Source organism: Fulmarus glacialis, unplaced genomic scaffold (genome assembly GCF_000690835.1).
Source record: "Fulmarus glacialis isolate BGI_N327 unplaced genomic scaffold, ASM69083v1 scaffold27942, whole genome shotgun sequence".
Taxonomy (NCBI): domain Eukaryota; kingdom Metazoa; phylum Chordata; class Aves; order Procellariiformes; family Procellariidae; genus Fulmarus; species Fulmarus glacialis.
This window is the reverse complement of record NW_009198939.1, coordinates 108,321-130,073: the sequence shown is the minus strand read 5'-3', so window position 1 is coordinate 130,073 and position 21,753 is coordinate 108,321. Positions and strand designations below refer to the sequence as shown.

General features: G+C 41.4%; 2 protein-coding genes across 2 annotated transcripts in view; both read right to left on the bottom strand.

Annotated features, from left to right (window-relative positions):
* Positions 1-17,801, bottom strand: part of ANTXR1 (anthrax toxin receptor 1) — a gene marked incomplete at its 3' end in the record, with an annotated part of 106,574 nt that extends 88,773 nt beyond the window's left edge. Inside the window, exons 1-6 of the mRNA XM_009573086.1 lie at positions 17,650-17,801; positions 8,341-8,412; positions 7,543-7,614; positions 4,862-4,943; positions 3,633-3,666; positions 1,628-1,707 (exon numbers count right to left, since the gene is read on the bottom strand). Coding sequence (XP_009571381.1) covers positions 1,628-1,707; positions 3,633-3,666; positions 4,862-4,943; positions 7,543-7,614; positions 8,341-8,412; positions 17,650-17,801 — 492 coding nt within the window. The remainder of the gene's footprint in view (positions 1-1,627; positions 1,708-3,632; positions 3,667-4,861; positions 4,944-7,542; positions 7,615-8,340; positions 8,413-17,649) is intronic.
* A 1,678-nt stretch (positions 17,802-19,479) lies between these two features.
* The window catches only part of GKN1 (gastrokine 1), a 10,939-nt gene continuing 8,665 nt past the window's right edge, over positions 19,480-21,753 (bottom strand). Inside the window, exons 6-7 of the mRNA XM_009573089.1 lie at positions 21,054-21,099; positions 19,480-19,501 (exon numbers count right to left, since the gene is read on the bottom strand). Coding sequence (XP_009571384.1) covers positions 19,480-19,501; positions 21,054-21,099 — 68 coding nt within the window. The remainder of the gene's footprint in view (positions 19,502-21,053; positions 21,100-21,753) is intronic.

Sequence of the window (21,753 nt, the reverse complement as noted above, 5' to 3'; positions counted from 1 at the left end):
CCTACCTGACTCTGCGGAAACGCATTTTATCTGCTACTAGAATAGCCATTTGTTTAGTAAAGCAAAACCCAAGGTATTTGGTAGGTTTTTTTATACCTGATTAGCTCACGTTCCTAGCTTCTCCAACTTCTAACATTTGTCTGTCCAACAGATGTACAACAGACTAACTCCATTTTCTTTTCATCATTTAGGACATATCCCAGCATAACAGTAACCTAAAACGCTTTGGTATTTTCTATTTCAGACATTTGTGCCTGGACTCACGGTATCCATAGGTGAAGGGACATTTCACCATCTGCTACAAAACTGTATCACTCCCACTATTTACACAGCGTCTCAAAGTAATAAAGGGAGAACATCCACAGGTTTGATTTTTCCAGGCTTTCATTGACATGCAAAGGAAGTTGCATTTACTATTCAAAAAGCAACTGCTCTAAATGCTCTTGTCTGCATAAGTATGAATTAAGTCATTTAGTCATATTTTATTAGAACAGGAACACCTGACTGAAAACCCATTCCCATAAAAGATGGTAGCAAGTCAGATTATATCAGAAGACGCTAGTAGTTCAAATTATTAGATAGCTTTACAAGTGCTTTACAAGAAAAGCATCATTCCAGTTTTACACCAAGAAACTTAAACCTGAACAACTGAAGCAACTCGCAGTGTGAGAGCTGAAGTCGGAATCTCCGTTCTACTAGCTCACTAACTGTTCCTCCCCAAACCAAAACAAATATAAGACTTCTGACCTCTCAACTTGTTCATTCACCTCTAAAACCAAACTTGTTTTCTTGTGGATTTTTGATTTCAGAAGGGACGAAAAGGAGATGAACAGTAAGGAGGGGAACTCTAGATTCATGACATTTGTTTGTGCTGTAGCAATACTGGTTTTATTCTACAAAACCATTCTTTTTGTTGTTATTGGATTTAAAGCTGCACTTCGGACACACGGAGAGGAAAAATCCTGTCCATAGCAAATTCATGTAACAATACCATCTTCCAAGTTTAGGTCATCTTAATTTGTTTGACTGACAAGTGAAAATTGGTTCATCTCTTCAGAGATGACTATCGAAAGGACATCAGTACAAACATTATACAGCAAAGCTTTCAAGTGCTCAACTTACTGTTTATCTAACATTTTGCATAACATGCCAATTTAATGAGGGTGTTGAGAATACATGCTTGAATCTTGGAAACATTTGTGGAAACTTTGGATTTGATCATCTGAAAGGCTTCCTGATGTGACAGAAGATTATAGGAACAACAGTCATCCTCCTTCTGTGGTCTTTACTTCTTGTGCAAGAAGAAAAGTCAAAGTGAGAAGATTCAGGTATTTCCCAGAACAATCCAGTAAATACTGAAACTTTTCAGCTGTGAACTATTTTTTTAAACTGGAAGGTTCTTTTTTTTAAAAACTGGAAGTTTAACCCCCCCTCCTTTTCCATGAGCAGTCTCAGTTTTGATGAGTCAGAAGCATTGCTGCTGTTAATGTTTATCTTCAAGATTCATGTCTAAAGAGCAAAGTGAAGTTTTGTCACTAGGGAAAAAGGTTTTCCCTATCTTTTGCCTTCAAAGCAGCAAGCCCAGACATTTCAATGTCTCCTGGCTAAAAATGTGTAAGACACTTACCTCCCTCTCAGAGTAGAAAAACAGGTCTTCATGGAGTTCTCCATCTGTCAATGCAATGATGACACTTGCAGTTCTGTAACCTAAATACACAAACTTCTTTAGTCCCTTGTTGTTGAGTCGTATTTGCTAAACTAGCCTAGAAAACATCCTGCTAGCAAGCTGTTAGCACACTTAAAGGACCAGAAACTGGACATCAAGCCCATGTCCTTACCTCCCTTCAGCCAACCAGTTTTCAGAAGACATGGGTTTCTGCACACTTTTGCCACTCAGGCACCTGCCTTCAATACCAGTTTTATACCACACTCCTTTGATGTGCCAATGATTTTTAATTGACAGCCCCTCATAACTATTTCAATATCTCAGACCAGTAGATTAGACTGCAGCCATCAAAAAACCAAAGCATTCCTAGTTATTTCCCAATTTTATTAATGCTGTCAATTGAAGAAATCCAGAGATTTTTTCAGCTTGTGATAAAAAGCCCAATTGGGTTTTAAACAGATATGGTAGGAAAATGGCCTAAAATCTTCAACGTTCCTATGTAACACATTTCAGCAACATGGTTAAACCTTACACTCTTCCCCTTGTATTGATTATAGCTTGGGCTTTACAAGTTTGTATTACTTTTCAGGAGTGACCAAATGGAATTAATTCATATTTCTGACAACAGACTTGCTACAGACATGAAGGAGCTCTGTAGGTACATCTTGCACAAACACTGTTATGGAAAGATAAAGGCTAAATATATCAAGGCATGTAAATTATCAACCTTTAAATTTCTTCAACCATCTAGGGCATTTTCCTGCCATTACGAATAGCTGTGCCTTTAACTAGCTGTTGCTGAAGAGACAAAAATCCAAACAAGCAACTTCAATTACTGCAGAACAGAGATCCGATACCTAAATTTCTTCGTGCCACTTAAAAATCCTCAATTTTAAATAATGTGGTAATGACGCAACAAGAAACTTGAGTGCTTGACAAACAATAAGAAACGTGCAGGGTCATTCATGTTGCAGATGCCTAACTCAAGTGCCCAGGCTCTTTCTGTAGGAAATGGAGAAAAGCGAGCACTTCTTATACAAACTTAGGAGCCCAAATGACCTCCAGAGATGCCTTTCTCCCTCCACTGACTACTGCAGGAGCCTTAGGACCTACTGCAGGTGGTATAAATACTCCTTTAGTGGAGCAAGGACAAACACATAGAACTAATAAAGATGAAATACACAGGCCAACATTCAGTCTTGAGGACCCAGTTGTCCGCTGCTTCTTGCGTATGATGGCAACCTGTTTACATGTAATATGTATACCAGCATGCAAAAGCATTATCAATCCCCAATCGAATTGTTCTAGCTCTCTATTCCATTCTGCTGCAGTCATATTTTACAGATGAGTCCCAAAGCTGTGCAGACTTAGTCACTACTTCATTTTATTCATGAGTGGCCCTGCAAAACCATTAGGACTGGCTTTGTACTCAAACCTCTGCTCGCCTATCTTTTGGTTTCCAAGAAGCAATGTTTATATTTCTACTTCAGGCTTTGCAGTGCAGAAAGTTTTTATATTAATTACAAGGAAGGAAAGGATAAACATCTTTACAATTTTCTGCACTTACTACTGGATTTGATAATTGCTTATTGAAAAACACTTTTACCTAACAGCATCTCCACAGCTTTTGGAAGGAAGAAGAAATGGTTACCTGAGCCCTCAAGCAAAAAGAGCAAGATAAGGTACCAGACAGTTTTGGTAAGAGTAGGCACCTTCAGTCAGCCTGGCTTCTCACTTTTGGCCTGACACACACTCATTCCAGCTCTGGATCCTTTAAGCTCCACCTGTTCTTTTTCCTTTTCAGGAACAACTACCCTGAATAGATTGCGTTTCTGTAAGAATACGAGCCACCCCCGCCACCTTTCCCTGCAGTGAAGCTGCATTTCAAATCTGTTAAAGTTACCAGTCAAAAATAAATAAATAAAAAAACCCCCCAAACATTCAATGGATAAAGAAAGTCTCTCACCGTGAACATTTTCATAGTAAATCTGCTCACTTGCCTGAAATTAAATCAGAAGATTATTAGCAATAAATGAATAATAATACTTCGTGGGCATCTACGCATGCACCAGAAAGAGAGAGACGATGGCAGTGAGGATGTCATGTCTGCAGTCTGCACATAAACCTCTGCTTTCAGAGATATCTGCTTCACAGAACAAGTTTCTTGCCTATGGTTTTGATTCTGTTACTTCAAGGCCTTAGCTAAAGCATAACTCAGTCAAACCAACCCTAAGGCCATTGCCCAACAATAATGTAGTATCCCACTATTCTGCTATCTGAAAAAATCACATTCACCTTCCTCCTTGAGAAACATCCTAGGTCGATTGATAAATGTTCCCCAGGAACTCTAGACGAACTACTCTAATTGCAAATAAACCAACTGCAGTCTTACGCTTCTGCCTCCCACTTGATCTATGCACAAGCATATTCTGCAAGGTAGAAGGGCAAACGCTTCAGTGTGCATCAATTCAAAATTAAAAAGTGGCCACCCTGAACATATTTGGTTTATGAATTTCATTTCTGCTCTGAATTTAAATTTGGTTTTTTGGACTTCTCCTGCAAACTTTCAGAATTTGGTTTTGGACTCGTAGTTAAGAGCCAGCATCTCTGCCAGGTCACCTGAATTTTTGTTGTGTGTTCACCTGCATTTTCAATAGGCAGACAGTTCCACAGTCCTCCAAAATGCATGTGTAGTACAGAAGTGGGAAGGAGCTCAGGAATTCAAGTTTAGAGAAACTCCTGAGCTTGTAAAATATACAGAAGGAGAAGATCAGAGCAGGCAATAACCTCTGCACAGCGTTATTTGCCCACCAGTGAGCACAGGTTAGAGCCATGGCCTCAGCCCCCACCCAATTCTAACAAGCCTACTATAGCACCCATGCAGGACTCTAGACAGCTTTCCACCCTTCATGAACATGGATCCATGTGGGATTGCAATGCCAAAGCCTTCTGCCTTGTCCTAAGCTGAAAAGGCAGCTCCCCCCTTAAAAGCTGAAGGCAAAAAGAAAGATAAGTAGTAGGGTTTGCAACCCCCTTGTTCCAGCTCCAACACTGAATGTGTACACTTCAGTGTACCTGTTGCATAAAAGGGAAATAGCCCCACTTACCTACCAGAATTATTCACCAGATTCCTTTGTTTAACATTTCCTGAGGAGCACCCAGACACAGTTTACAGGCACTATAGCATCTAGTTACCCTTTCAAATCCTTCATGCATGTATGTGTCACCTCCCGGAAGGACTTTCTGCAGCTCTTCTAGACCCTGGCGTATCTGTTCCCTGAAATGAATGCAGATGCATTGTTAGATCAAAGATCAAATTTATCAGGAGCTGATATGCAGGTGAAGACACGCATGGCAGAACTAGATACAGAGAGGGGAAAAAAGAGTTAACCCAATGTTTACATAGGCTAAGGTAATGTTATAGGCTAAGGTGATGTCTGGGTAGATACCTCTCTAAGGATGTGGAAAATAGAGCAGATGTGCTCCCAGTGTTCCCACAGCCTGGGGAAAACATCACAACAGCAGCACCTCCTAGGTCAATATCCATACATTTCTTCCTAAGTAAATATTCCCTGTGTAACCCTGGTCAAACCTCTGATGCAGAAGCGGAGCAGCTGACTTGCACCTGGCTCACTTTCCTCACTTATGCTTGCTGACTTGACTATACAAATGTAATCAAACAGCCACAAAAAATGACAGCCACAAGAAATGACAATCTCAAACCATCCTGGCAACTCCAGTTTATTTGGACATTACATCTTCAGCTCCTGTTCAAACTGACTTGAAGATTAAAGCCTTTCCCAATAGCTTATTATGATTCAAGGTATCTGTTTTAATTTTTTTAGAAATCCCGGGCACACTGACAGATCAACTGCAGGCTAAACGGGGCGGGCACCCATTTGTTGTTCCACTGAGTTGCAGACACCAAACTCTGGAAGCCAAGTACAGGCCAGAAGTCTTTAATACTAAGATAAAACCCTGCAATGTGTGGGGTGTATCTCTGAGCAAACTATACAATTTTCATGGGAAACAGATTAAGTCACTGCATGCAGGACCACACTGACAATGCAAGACCGAATGCCAGAAGTCAGTTTTGTCCCTGCATTTTTTAACTACTTCAGAAAATCCAGTTTGTGTGATCACATACTCTGTCTCACTCTATTTGTGAGCCTGATTGCAGCAGTGCATTAACATTATCCAGTCTACAGAGCAGTAACTCCCACAGGGAGAAGAGAGTATCTGCTTTTGCCACAGATTGAATTATCAAACTTTCAAGAACTCATTCTGTACCTGCAATATCCCAAACTAGTTAGACACTGAGCTGTATATCATACATGGGCTAGGGACAGATATTTCCTCCACTCAGCTACCCAAGCACATACCAAGCCAAAGCTGAATATAAAAATCAAGAGCATTTCCTGTGATCAGAACTATTTTTCAAACATGAACACTGAAATTTTAAAATAGACAGCAAAGGTTTTTAAAATATGTCAATCCAGTTCCACTAGATGCACAGAGTTTTTCCAAAAGGGATGCTAAGCACCCTCAATCTTCATGTTCAGACGCTGGAGACATGGAGACATGGGCAAGGTAGAAGAGGTTTTGCCACTACTCCAGCTTCCTTATTAAGAAAGGCCAGTGCTAACTAAAGGACCAGCATGAAGCCCACACCTTGTTTGTCAGTCCTCCAACAAAAACCAGCAGCTCTGCAGTCAGCTGGCTTTTAGACTAATATCATATCAATATCCTGTTCCCAGTCAACATTTCTAGGACAGCTGGATAAATATGAAATACATTTCCACATGGGAAACACTTAAGTCTCATAGCTTAGAGCCTTAGCAGACTAGAGACCTTTGCAATGGGGCGTGCTCACAGGGTGGGAGACAGAAAGAGGCAGGGAACAGGTTTTCCTCTGGCACCAAGTTAGATATGGTTCATTCTCTTTATACTTATTGTTGCAGTAAGTGGCAAGAGATGCTTAGGCTGGCTGGGTTTAATGACGTTTTTCAAGGTTGGTATGTGTGTGGACTGCTCTTTAGGAAAGCAGCCAGTTTCCTATTCATTCCTCTATAGTAGCTGCTCTGGTATGCAATTTCATAGACATCCAATATGTAAAACACATGCTGACTTATACAGTCTTCACATGTGTTACATATATTTTTGCTCCACGTGGCAATGAAGTTAACAGTGGAAGCAAGAGTGACTAAAGGACCTCATCCAGCTCTCCTTCAAGTCAGAGTAAAAAAAAAAAACACCCCATAGATTTTACTGGGATTACCTTGGGGATCTACAAGGGGATGACAGGAACATGCTTCAGAAACATGGCAATCTAACTGTCATTGCCAAAAAATATACACCCTTGCAAATCCATCCTAAACACTGTTTGCCTATAACATACTTTCAGACCTCCGAAGAAATCATGTTCACCTCTACCTCAAGAGTATGGGTATCACCTATGGCTTTCAAGGTCGTTTTATGGGAAAGTTGTTTCACCTGTTTGTTTGCAGAAGAAACTCCCTAAGGATGTTTCAAAGACAATAAGGCTCTTATTCTCTGACAAAAGCCTGAAAATCTGTGGAAGACAGACTCCCGCAATGAAAGCAGTTTGAGTTAAAAGCCTAATTGCTGACAGAAAGACATTTAGAAGTTAAAATTAAGAAGGAAACCTCTGCCTTAGGAGGCCTTAATGCATTCTAGCAGAATGAGTGTCATATGTGAAAATGGGCAGGTAATTCAAACAATTAGATTGAGAAGCACAAAGGTGTCACCACATTTCTCACAGTGGACTGGAAATCATTGGTTGGAAGGAAGCTACATTGAAAGGAAGCTACAACAAGGACACAAAAGCTGCTGTGCACCTTTAAACCTCTTCTTACCTGTCTTCTGTTAACCTCATTAGAATTGTCCCTCTAGTTGAAAAAACAATGAAGGACATCCTCAGCTGAGGGCTGGAGAAGGAGAGAAAAAAAAAAGTAAATTATTACTTTTAATAATAAAGTCCAGACCAGAGCCTACTGTGTATGCATAACACCAAACACACAGGGCGCTCTGATGGCTAACTAGATTACAACTCAACAGGACGAAAGACAGGACTCAGCAGCAAAAGGTGTTTTGCCCTGGGCCTTCCTAGTCAAAGGCAAACCATGAGGAATCTTTCTAAAAGATGTAAACAGCACTTGCATCATGACCTTAGGATTGCTAAAGCAAGAAAGGCTTAAGTGCATCCCGGTATCACCATGGAGATGAAGGAAGGCTGATTATGTTTATCATAACACATTCCACCCACTGGCCTGGGGGATTTTTCATCCAGTCTCAAGTCATTCAGTGCCTGAAAGCTACAGCCTCAGGCCTCTCCCTGCAGACCCAAACTTCAGGCAGTAGCCAGCCATCTCAGAAACAAGAATCCTCCTTCCCCACAAAAACAGGATTTGATCCACAGAAGTCAGGCAGGAAAAAAGGGAACAATTAGCTTATCTACTCCTGTTTCCTGCATACAGAAATCTGGGGAAAAGCAGTCAATGGGATGATCTGAGAAAAGCATTAAGAACTCTCCCTCCACCAGGTCCCTGGTGGAAAGCAGTATGTGCTACTTGACTGCGACTGAGAGCATGTCTCCTATCCGCTGGCACGCACCCACCTCCTCGTTCGGTTATCTGCAACGCAGCACTTCTTACCTGATGAACTTGCGGGCCAAATGTTCCACAAAATGATATATTTCATTCCAATGGTGGAGGACACTTCCTGATCTAGGGAAACAATTATTACAGGAGATATTAGTTTAATTGCTGCTATTGTTTCCCAGCCTAATGTTTTGTTACACATTACTCAGCTAGTAATTTGTTTCTATTTTGTTTAACACTCACTGTCCATATTCTTCCTTTAAAGGGATATTGAACTGTAAATGACATTTCCTACTTAACTTTGAAAAGCAAGAATAGTTTACACTCCATGCAAGTGTTTGAGGCTACACTTGGCAATAACATATGGCAGTTACGCTAGACCTTTAGCACAGCCTTAAACAAATAAACCCTGTGTGAGTGAAGACCTGTCTCTCTGCACAGTATTTTAGACTAATTCCACCAACTCACTTGCCATACCATTATGCAGAGCTTTCACCTCAAGTGTATTTCGAGAATAAGATGCAGTTGGAGGAACAGATTATTAAACTTCTCTAGCATTTCCACTGTGCTAAAGACTACGAAAAGTGAAACGTCTTAGGTCCACATCTCGACTGTTCTGGCTAATTCTTTCACACCGCAGTTAAAGGCAAAACAAACTAATTTTGCTCCTCAGGAAAATAAGCCATGGACTATAATGGGATTGGATTATTCTTCTTTATATTGTAAGAACCAGGAAAATATTAGGTTAATCAGAATCTTTCAGCACTAAATGTCCCTTCTGGCATAAACACTTCTATGAACACTGGAATATTAATATTGGAAAAAAATTCCTTCCTGGAGTTGGAAAATAAATGTGTCATCACTTATTTAATTCATTGACTACAATTAAAAATATTTATAGGGGAAATAACCATTCCAGCTTTAATAGAAACTTCATTGATCTGCAGCCTGAGGAGGAAAAGATGAACATTTGCAAAGATGTTTTTTCACTTCACAGAAAGGAAAGGCATCTGACCTGACTCTGTTCTACCTTAGATCTGAGAATGCAAATGAAGAGCCACAAATAGATCCACCCAAGTACTGCACACCTGGTACAGCCAACCCCAGCCTGGCTGTAAATAGCATTACTTCACTTCTTAGCAGCACAGCAAGCATGCAAACCACATTGTGCAGGTCATACAAATTTCCTTCCCTATTCTCCCCACACCTGGTTTTCATTTACAGCCATTCAGTAAAAACCTTGGCCTTACCCACTTGCTCCATGATACCTTAAGCCATTCTTTCTCTATATGACCCCAACATGTCCAAAGGCAACCTTAGATGACGTGCAACGAGGACCCTTGAGGCAACCTCAGATGACGTGCAATGAGGACCCTTGCACAAGTACAAGAGCATACGGTCCATCTGGAAAAACAGTGAATGCTCTGGCTCTCGTTGCGCCAAGGACCTGATACCAAATGCGCCTCTTTAAAGATAACCTGACAGGCACCCCCATTTTGTCCGTGACTGTAAGGGACAGATTGCAGAGGAGACCTGATCGTAACCAAATGCTAATAGTGCGAGATTACTTCTTGGCTCTCTTTCCTTTCATCAGGCCGGGACTTGGAATCATCGCTTGTTCTCCATGCAAATGGGTATCAGAAAGGACCAAAGAAAGACCAATAGCAAGGGTCTCGATAAACTAATTAAACCACACAGCCAGTGGGAAAATTGGTGTCTTAAAACAGATGAAGGGCAAGGTACATCAGGACTTGCTCTCAAATGAGAAACTTAACCGCCGCTGCATCCAAACTGCAAACTGATAGAACAGAGACACACAAAGCTCAACCCCAGGTGCAAACTCCTCTCAGATGTATGGAATAACTCTGAGACCTTGAATACGACAGGTACTCCAGTCCCATCAATGCCAAATAGCCCAAATAATTTCCAAGAACTGGCCTGGAAAATAAGTATTTATTGTCTTTATATGGTGAGGCATAAAAGAAACACTTGACTTGATAGCAATGGTTACATCAGTCTCCAGAAGACACATGAAGCCAAGGCTTTGTTAACCATAAAACAACTACCTCCTTCAGTGAAATGTATGTTGCTTTAGACCAATATCCACCTCTCAATAAAAGTGCACCTCATTAAAGCTTCACATGTCTTCTGAACCACCTGGTAGCAGACATGTGAAGAAGTTAGGACCCTTTCACAAGTATACCCTAACCAACCTTCTCCTAGCCATCAGATAAGACGACTATACTACACTTCATGTTAAGGGAAAACTTAGCTCTCAGCCTCTGCCAACACAGAAGCTCTAGCTAGCCCCCACTTACAACAGGACACTGCCCTAGAAGCTGCATTAGCCTTTAAAAGTATGGTTATTTCTTCCCCTTCATTATAAGCCTCTGAAAAAAAGTTGATCATCACTTAAAATTACCACAGCAAGGCAGCTAGGAATGAGATCCAGCCACAGAGCACATAAGGTATGTAGGTCATCATCTAAAACTCCTGTCATTTTCCATGGCTCTGAGAAACCATGCATTTTTTGAAAACAGCATTTGCCAGCATAAAGGTTAAAAACCAATAGCTCAATCCAATGACGTGCCAGTCAATAGCACATCCTGTTTAAGTGTTTGCCTTTGCAACTATTGTTCCGCTGGTCTTAAATTGTTTGAGCAGTTTTTTCAGGTAAGCAGTGCTTTTTAATTCTTCACACAAGTATGGCTTCAGCTTCTGCTGCACCTCCTCCCCTTCATCATCCTCGCTCTGTTCTCCCACCTACAGTCCCATCTTTATGCCCTCTGGAACAAAACTCCAAGCGTCTGAAGTTACAGCTCTCTTTCTGTGAAACCTTCCCACACATCTATTAACACACAAGAGGAACAACCTGAAGTTCAAGAGCAGCAGAATGTTAAATGTCTATTTTAAGGAAACTTCTTACCATTGCTACAATCATAAAAACAAACCCACTCTACTCCACAAAAGGAGGACCGTTTCTGCTTTCAGTTCCAAAGGCACTGAAGTGGGGCAATTGGAATAGTCTATTTATTCTTCACCTCTACCAGAGCAAGCTATAAAAGGGTCCCAAAATGAAGGTTCACACTTTTGCTGACCATGCAACGTTCCTTCTAGCACAGCAAGTTTTCCATCTGTAGCTAGACAGCTTGCAGTCTATTTGCAGTTAATTTCTCCATCTAATCAAGCCCAGGTGTCAGTGGCTAGAAATGCCCAGGTCTGCATTTAGAAGAAAGTACTCCTCTAATACAGAAAATACATCTTCTGAAACACACTTCAGACTTCTCACAGTCTCCACTTGGCATAAAATGGACAAACCCAATAAAACTAACCTTTCTGCAGTCAATAGAAGGTTTGCAAAACCAGCATTAGCTTAGAGTGTTCACCTCCACAGCTTTTGGCTGTGTTATTTGGAAGCCCCACAGTAAAAGACACTTGTCACTTGTAAAGCCTCTCATCAGGCAGGCCAAGAACTCTTAATAGGACAAGTATTTCTAAAGCCTAACTGTAAGACAATAAAAGCCAAATTTAAAATCATTACCTCGTCATATTCCCGAAGAGAATCAAGATGATCGGCGAGCCAACACTTTGCAGCTGAATGGCTGATGCTATAAACTTGCAATTTAAGAAAAGGCTCATCCTGAGGATGCCAAATTCTCTTGCTGGAGAAAAGCCCAATAAATGGAAATTAAGACTAAGTAAACCATTATGCCTTTAACAAGAGAATGATACATTCTGTGGTCAACTGTGCTAGATTTTTGTACATCTAAACTAAATCCAAGGGTGAGAGAGAATCAGTGGTTCCAGACACAGAGAGCCACACTCTGGCTAAACGCTGCCCTCCAGCAGGTGCTTTTCTCCTACTCACTATGACAAGGTGCACCGTAACCCAAAGCTGCAACAACTCAAACTTCCTTACAGTTTGACTTTCTTGTACTTTTTTTAGACTCCTTATTTCTGTTTCTGTCATTGGACCTTCTCAGAATACCCATGGATTTATTTAATTCACAAACTAGAAGAAAACAGAATCAAGCCCGCAAACTCTTATACAAAGACTTCACACCAGTTACATGCACTGCAGCTGACAGCAGTACATAAAGACACCTGATGCAGAGGCTGATGTTGATCCAAATTCTCCTTAAACTTTCACAGTTTTGGACTAACTTCAAGAAGTCTCATAGCTGTCAGAAGTGGCATTGACCCAAGAAGTTTTGCAGCATCTTTTTATTGAGCTCTTTAAAAATAACACCAATGAGCCAAAAAGTGTCCTTTGTCTTTCCAAATACTTCAGGCGCAATTTTGAAAACACTAAATAACACAAAGATATCAGAGAGGTGATGCAACTCTTTCAGGAAACACTACTATCTTGTGCCACACTTCACACGAGACAGCTCACCAGAGATACTGTCAAACATTTGAGATTACAGGGTCTGTAGAGGTCCAGTTCAGAGCAGGATAAGCCTCCAAGCCCAAACACAGTCCAAGAACATTCTTCTCTTCCCGATTGGCAGGGGATACGTAAAAAAACCCAACTAATAAGCAAGTAACCATGGACTGAATTTACATCAAGCAGTAGATAAAGTGCAGAGCACTGCAGGCACACACTTAATCCTGGATGCAAAGCAGCTGCAGCTCCCATCCACCCCTTTCACCAAGGAATAGTTAACTTTAGATTCACCACTGGCTAAAAACACATACACAGGTCTTGATGGGCAAGGATTTCACATACTAATTTAGCTCATTGCAATTGCATGCTTACAGCAGGCTTAGGAGTGAATTACATTCCTTCAGGCAACAAGCAAAAGGACACAAGAATATGCAAATTCCCCCACACTACCTTGCTAGCATCCCTCAACGCTCATGCTGCAACAAAGAAAAACGATGCCTCCATATACTTGCAACCGCCTGCCACCCAAACAAAACACATACGTTGCTCTGGATTTGGGCCTGTGATTCCAGAAAAGCAGTCAAGGAATCACTGATTAGGTCTATGAAGACCAGAGATGATTTTGAATCTATTTCCGCAGACACTCAATTTTACCGTTACCTACTAAAGGCTTGTATTTCTTCAGATTAAAGCAGCTAGAATATTATTCGGCTCTGTAAGGGTCCTGTGGTTAGCTCTCTTGGAGGGCCCACGTTTCCCAGGGGAAGAGTCACCACTACTGGAAGCAGCTCACGTAGGTCAGTCTCCCTGCCTGGTGATGCAGAGTGTCTGTCTGCTTTCCATCCCACTGTGGCCCCTATATTCTTCTACACTCCTAGTGTAAATCTGGATTTAACCCCGCTTAGGTCATAGTAACTACAGCTACTAAAGCGAGATTCAAAGAAACAGCTATTAGCCTCTCTAGAGCAGGAGTTTCACTTCAATACAACTGGTTAAAAACAGATCAGCTGTCTGGCTGAATAACGAAGGGATCACAGGAAACAGCTTGGATTACTTGCTTCATTTTGCCAAGGATCTTTTAAAGCCAAGTTTTCTTTCACACATGTACAGTTCCTTGCATATTTTCTGCACATGGGTATAAAATGCCTACTATTTGCACACAACAGGCAAGAGCATAGGAAATAACACCTTTGACATACAGAGGATATAGCAAAAGAGTACTGAGAAGACTTACTCATTGCCATTCCTTCGTCCCTACCTGCAAATAAATTAATCTTGGGAGCTGCCTCTACTTAATGTTCAACTGTGCTTGTGTGGGGTGTTTACACTAGATACCATGTCAGTTAAGGGGTGGGTCATAGTCTTCATTAATTAGTCACAGGGATGATATTTTTAGAATAACTGGACAACATCAGCAAAAACAAATGTTTGCCTTATGTTTATCAACATCTCACTGCTTCCTCATTCTTCCTTCTTAATGAAGGCCCTATATCTTATCTCACATCCAGGCTGTAAATTCTTTGGCGCCATCTTTTGCTACCATTCAGTCTATGGGATCCTCAATCCATGAAACCCCTCAGCACCACAGTAACACAAAAAGACACGCCATCTAGGACCAGCTCTCTCAACAATTCTCCCAAGATAAGCAGGCCTTACCTTCCACAACACTGGGCTCATCTTGGTATGACCTCCACTTTGAGATGCTCAGCACCCTGCATGACTAGATCTTGCATATAACCTAAATAGCATACAACTGTATTCTAAATAGCATACAGCTTGAGTTGTAGCCCCCTCCACCTTTTTTTTTTTTTTTTTGCAATCAAAGCACAAGAGAAATGGATTAATCCAGTCTTAATTTATGTAAATACAATTCCTTCAGCGAACCTGCCATCAGGCAGCTCAGAATTTCAGGTTAGGTGTTTGTATGTGTAACGCTATTTTTGTCCTTTTAAGTTTGCGGCATGTCAAGCAACAATCCTCAAGAGAGCTGGCAAATCTTAGTTTCCTCCAAAGTTGGAGCACTGCACCAACAACAGCGTGACAACTTCAGTTTTACTTGGCAAGGAGTTAGCCCAGCTCAAACCACAGTCCTCTGGGGTGTCTTTGCATCACTTTTGGAACATAACTCTGCTAGCCTGAGGTCCAATGGTCACAGCATGAGAGGCCTTCTCTATTGCTACCTAAGCTGTGTGAGAACTCTTGGAAGTGATAAAAGACATCACAAGTGCACGCACAGAGATTAGGGATGCTATTGTAACGTAGCAAGCATATCTGGTATCGCTCAAGCTTTTGTTCTGTTTGTGACATGCGCATCAAGGTTGCCTAGCATAACAGGATTATTTCTGAATGGCTGAACACTAAATTTTCTTCTCCTTCATGACCATGAGAAATGGGAGATTTGCTTCAGGTCCTCTGAACATGCCATCTGCAGGGAGTCATGTCTCCAGCTGTCTGAAGACAGCCGGAGGAAACCTGGTTTCCCTTCAACAATTCACACAGCAAGTCTGCAGGAGTCTCCTAAGGATAACATTGCAGGGAGCTAGAGCATCACTTCATGAGAACAGCCTACAACACGTGCCCTTTCCCCAGTGGGTTACATGTTCACTTTGAAAGTCTTCTTGTGGCCAGAGGTACGCTTCAAGAGCCAGCGCTGTGACAAGGACTGCGTATAGTGCAGCAGCTGGAACATGTCCTACGAGCAGCACACATACAGGGTGCTAAATGGACTTAAGTAGTCACTAAATCCAACCAGGCACTGAGGCAAAAAGGTCAGTAGAGGGCTCTAGCACTGGTGACTTCCAGGGCTGTGTTTATTGCTTTTATATTGCTCCTTTGATCCCAGAAAGTAGGTTGCTTAATACTCTAACGGCTTTCTTCCACCATTGAAATTAACATTTCATGTTTCAGAATCTAAATCTCTTCTGCTTCAGTGTCCTTTATCACTTTTAATAACTTTTACACATTTTTAGAGGTATTTCAAAGAAAATAGTTTGCCTGAAGGCCTCTCTAGGCATCGTGTCTCTCTGCATTCAGGACTTCAGGAGCATTTTTGAAAACATTCTCTACACAATTAGAAGGTAGAAAACCCAGATAAATAAGACTCAAGTTTTTTAGAACTTCAGCATAGCATCTGAGGAATGAAAGAAAGTTTTAAAGATAAAGGATATGGGGTAACCTACTCCACCACAACAAGTCTCTCATCGGCCTCCTCAACGGCTAAACAATCGAGTCCACGGCATATTGTACACACTAATACCTTAAACACCATAACTCTTCTCCAAATTCCACTGGAGACCAAGGACATTTTTATATCAGTCCCTGTTCATTTCTGCACCAGAAAAATGCCAGAAATAGGAATCCTGCAACTGTCAAAGCAGAATTTTTTGTTGGATACCTTGATACATTCACTGAGGTAAGCCTGCCTACTTTACTGTTTGTGCCAAGTTTCATATTTCCACCCAAATACATAATCCCTTGAGCAAGCCTAGAAAGTCATGCCTTTTAGTAAGAGGACAGCACAGAACTTGAAATAAGTGGCTGTTAAAATTACATTAGCTCCGAGGTATAACACAGCATATCCATCAGATTTGAGAAAACCTTCAATTCTGCTTCAACTTTCAGGGAAATGCAGTTTGCAAAAGCTGTCTGCAGTACAAATCATGCTCTGTGGGGTTTTTTTTCCCCACATCTAACAATAAAAGTATTCCAACTAATAACTGAACAGCCAAAGCAACAAAATGCATTAGACAGGTAGATCTTTCCACTGAATAAAGTTAAAAAAAAAAAAAAAATCTTTCCCCTGGAGCATTAGGACAACTGGCATACTAAAATATCCAGTGTCTCAGTCTTACATTTTACCCAGTATTTTGTAATAAAGTGTTATGTAATTCCAAGTCATTTATACTAATGGAATGTGGGAGCTACTGCAAAACACTCAAGAGGATCAGTCAGAAAGCTTCATCCGCGAGCACTTTTGGCAACTTGCAAATACTTTCCTGTCTCTGAAATTTATGATTAATAATGTCAGTACCATGGTTCTGGCATGCATATTCTCCAGTATTTCCAAACCCTTGGTTCAAAATAACTATTCTTAATCAAGAAAATTAGGAGAATCATTTTAGCTAGTCCTTTTTTTATACTTTTTTGTAAATTGTTGCACTGCTTCAATATGAAGCTTTCGAAAGTTCAGCACGTATCTATTTCACACTGCTCCATCTACAATCTGAAGGCCTGTAAAGAGGCAAACTTACCAGTGCCAAGAAGATGATACTATCACAACTGGTGATGAAAAAAGTGAGGTAGGAAGTTATCTTCAGTATAAACAGTTAAGCAGTCAAAATATGCATTTGGTTAACAGGAAACAAAGAAAATGTGACTCAGCGCAGAGAAAATAAAGCTCTCTTTAAATAAGGCACTCTAGCTGTTTTCCATCACAACAGCCAAAATCAGACTCTTTCAAAGGGAGCAGCCACCTCTCAGATCCCGGTCTTTACCTGCAAGTTGCTGCTCTAGAACGTTCAGAGCTAAGGAGCAAGCTGTACAGAAGCAGACCTCCAGGCAGGCGAGCATTTCCTCCACGCTTTCAGCTACAGAATTAATGCCTGCAATAACTCTCCAACCCCTGCTTTCATGAGTGCCTCAACCTTCACGGTTCATAGGGAAATCAGAGGTGACCAGGGTGCTGTCCTTCTCCCAACCCCTCTTTTAAGAAACTACAGGGTCAAGTACACAATAATCAGCCACAGCAAAGTTTATAACAATTTGATTTACAGAGCACAACGGGATTATATACTATAGACCTACCAAAGAAGTTACCACAACAAAAACAAAGCCAAAGTAGTAAGGAGTTTTGCAGGTCCCTCGGGGACACAGTGACTTCTACAAAACCAAAATCCAAAGAAAACCTCCGCGGTATCAGTATATGCCATTCCAGTTCATGCCCAGAGAAAGATTTCTTTGAAAAAGAACAGACTTACTTGTCTAGAATGAAATACAAATCAAATCCTCCATAACAGGCAGGACCACCATTCTCTCTCTTTCCACCTTGTCCATCACAGGCAAGCATAAAAGTTGCTAGGAAGAGCCATTTGAAGCCAAATCTCAAGATGCTTTGCTTTGCAATGGCCATTATATCCAGAGAGGAGGAGAAAAAGAAATCTCTTCTTCCAAGGCTCCTTTATTTCACAGGTTTCTCCACAAAAGCCATTCAATGACCTTTAAATGTGTGTGTATATATATATTTTATTCCTTAAAACTCCACTTGCAACAGCTGTCCTCAGGAATTGCAAGACTTTCCCCCTTGTTTCCCTTGCACTTCTGTTTCTTGGTTTCAGATTTCAAGATGCACAATACTGTATTTCACTTTTTTTTTTTTAAAGGGACTTGACCCTCAGTCTCACTTGCAGCTCTCTGAAAGCAGCACCATTGTTTTGCAAGAGAAGGAACAGCTTCCTAACAGATCTTGCTTTGTCACAGACTTCAGAAAATACAGGGAGGGTTTGAGGTTTTTTCCCCCCCCTTTAATTATTATTGTTATTATTAAGGATGGTTAAGTTTTATTTTTCCTTAGCAAAAAAAGCACAGAGAATGCCACCTTGTGGCGAAAACTCAAGCTGACCGGAGTCCCCGGTTTTAAACATGTCATTCGTGCACCGAGCATACTAACACATGCCACAGCAGCTTTAGATACGAACATAGAAGCGGTTTGCTTACAGCAGTCACACAGCACCGTGCAGAAACATCTTTGTTTCCCACGTAGGCAACATCTGAGTTTAAAGACCTTTAAAAACCTGGAGCAGCTTCACAAAAGTTAAAGTGACAAACCACGCCAGGTTTCATCTCTTGTATTTTCTCAGTCCTAAGAAATATCAAGCAATGTCTGGGCCTATGAAACAGGCTTCCCCCTCTTACCATCCTTAACAAACTTGTTTCAGCCACTACAGCCTAAAACCCTCCCTCTTCCAGGAAAACTCGCAGAAAATGTAACTTCAGTGCACTTGCACTTTCTGCCTCCTTCCACAAACAGCACCACAAGCTCTAAAACCTGAGTAGGACAACTCAAAAACAAGAACATTCCCCAGTCAGAGTAGGCCCCCACACCAGCAAGATCTAAACTAGAGATCCCAGGAGCTTCTAGCCTTCCCTCTCAAATCCTCTCAGGCTACAGCAACACACCGGTTCTCCCAGTACTAATTGATGGTTAGCAGAGCAGCTTCAGGTGTTGCATCAAGCGTGGTGGGACCAGGTTAGGTCTCTGACAGGAGATGCAAGTGCACTTGTGTCAGGCTTTCAAGCTGTTCTTCACTGTCTTTAAAAAATTCTTAGCAAAAGCAAACAATCTGAGGAAAGACCAGGGAAAGCAGCAGGATAGTTTTCAAGGGAAAACGACAAACAGCATAATAACACACTTTTGACAGAAGTGGAAACATCTGGATTACAAATTAGTCAGGCACCTTGCTTAATTGATGATTAAAACTTTGGGCATGTTCTCCCCCCAACACCTGGCTATGCTCAGCAAATATACCAGCTCCATCACCTCTAATGTGAATAATACAAGACACGGACAAATGGTACCTCCTTGGTCCTGCTGCTAAATCCTGATCAGACCTGAAGGAAGTGGAGATCCCTTGGAAGTCAAAGCTTCTCTAGGGCTAGACAGGAGTAGAACCAGGTGTTTTGTAGATGGGTATTTTGGGCTTCCATATCTAAACTCAAGGGGAGTTGGAAGCATGGGTGTGAGTGTTTCGATTTATCTCTTAGACTGAAAGGAGAAAGCAACACAGCTCGTTACTGCATAGGCAAAAGATCTATGTCAGGGTATCAGGCTTTCTACAACAAAGAGAAACAAGGCACAACATCAGAGACGTGTATGAGAGCCTTTTGCTGAGGTAGCTGTGATGCTGCCCAAGCTGAGGGCTAGCACCTGCACCAGCCCTGGGCAGGCAAAATGTGAGGGCAGGTGCTCCTGTCCGGGTAGTTGTGAACAAGAGGCAGAGCTGCCACATGCTGGTTTGCATATCTGAGTGATCTGGTTGCTTAAATCCTGTGAGATGAGGCTGCTGGGAGATACCAAAGTGCAGAGCTGTAGTTTCTGTAGCTGGTATAGGTGTGCTAGGTAAGCAAGTAGGGTTTGGGGATTTTAGAGTTTCATATGGCTCCTCTGGAACACATCTGTTTACGGTTATGAAGCTTGAATTGCACAAATCATGGGGTTATGCATAGAGAGCTTTGTGTATGTATGTGAACATTGTACTGCCCTAAGGAAGGGGATGAGACTAGTCCATTAATTTTCTTTTTTTTTTTTTTTGGTATTTTAAAAGAAAATGAGCTGAATGGAGGATGTAAAGATAGGAAGGGTAGAAGAAAAGCTTCCTCTCTGGGGACTGATTGAGAAATTTTGGAAAAGTACTTAGGGCTTGCTTCTGATCTGCAGTACAACTAGTGCTCCTGCCACAACCAGATAAAGTATCTTCTTGTCACTAGTTCATGGCCTGTGTCAGCCTAAAGATTAAAAGCAGACTAATAATCTCTTTCATTTGTTTCTGACTGGCCCTGAGATGAACAAATATGTAGAGTTTAAAAAAAAAAAACAAACTGTACCTCAGAATAATAACTTTGGCCTGAAGCTAGCAGGGGAAAGGAGGGGGAATGGAGGAAGAGATCAGATTTTCTGTGTAGCTATGGATTCAGGCTGACAGAAGGCCCAGGAAAGCTTGGGGAAAAGCCAAGGAATGAGGCATCAGATGAAGCTTAGAGCACTCTGAGATGGAGGGAGCTGCTGACAAAATGAAACGCCATGCTTTGTGCTGTAACTCTGACTTTCTTCAGGGCTAGTCCTCTTCATATGCCTACCTTAAGAATGTGTCTTTTTGTGATCTGGTAATAGCAGCATCAACACTGAGAAAAGCAGCTCCATAATAGCAAGCTCATGTGAGACACAGGAGGGGGCATTGGAATTTCTGTCTGTCCCTCCCTCACTAAAAATGCTAGAAACAAAAATATGATGAAGACTATAGCTTTTGTGTGAAAGACCTAATAGTTCTTGGAGAGACTGGGTATGTCGTATTCTTTGTGTGAAAGAGACAAGTAAGGTGTTTTAATTGCATACAGCAGTTCAATGGTTAATTAAGCTCCAACTGATGCCCTTGGTGTGTGAATAGAATTCGCATATGTAAATGATGGGGGAAGTGGCATCAGCAGGTTTTCTTGTTTTATCATCTACTCCCTTACATGTATCTGTGGGACCTTTTCTGAAAGGAAAAGCTTGGAAGCTTTTGGCAGCTTGGAAGAAGCCGGTTCTGTCAGTTTGTGGTACCAGTGGTGTTGCTGATAAGCGAGACATAGCACATGACAGCACCGTGTGGGTTTTGTGAGCACTCACCTGGGTGTCTTTGGGGGTGGTTCCCTTTGGGTCACAAATGTCTGACCTGCATGGTGGAGAATGGCGTCTGTCAAGATCTCAAAATCATGTTCCCTAGTTTTCATGGCACTTCAGGAAGCTGTTACAGCAGTCTGCATGGATAACTGAAATGTAATGAATTGCCTAGGCTGACCAATATTATTATCACAAATGTATCGTCACTGTACAGGAATTACTTCCCTGTCTTCAGTGTAGACATGCCCTTAAATTCATTGGCCGTATTTTCAGATGGTGTAATTCAGCACAGCTCTGCTAGTATCAGCAGAGCTACACTGTCTTATGTGGTGTAAGACAACAGACTTCTCTGGGTATGAGTTGTGTGCCTTTACATTTCAACTGTACAACATATAATTCAAGGCTGACACCCAGTGGCCAAGGCGGCTTTTTTCTTCCCTGGATTGCTCTAATTTTTCAAGGGATCAATAACTCCATTGTCTCTTGCTTTTAAGTGACTTTATCCTGCTTTGATTTTATTTGCCTCTACTGCAACATCTAAGGCTGTATTGCATTATTTTTCCGGTGATTAGAGTTCCTTCCCCTAGCTTTTTTTACAAGGGCTGCTAACTCTGCATATGTATGTATCTTTTTGCTGAAGAGGAATATTATGCTAAGTATACAGATGAAACTATATTGCTTGTAATGTATTAAATAAAATAGGAGA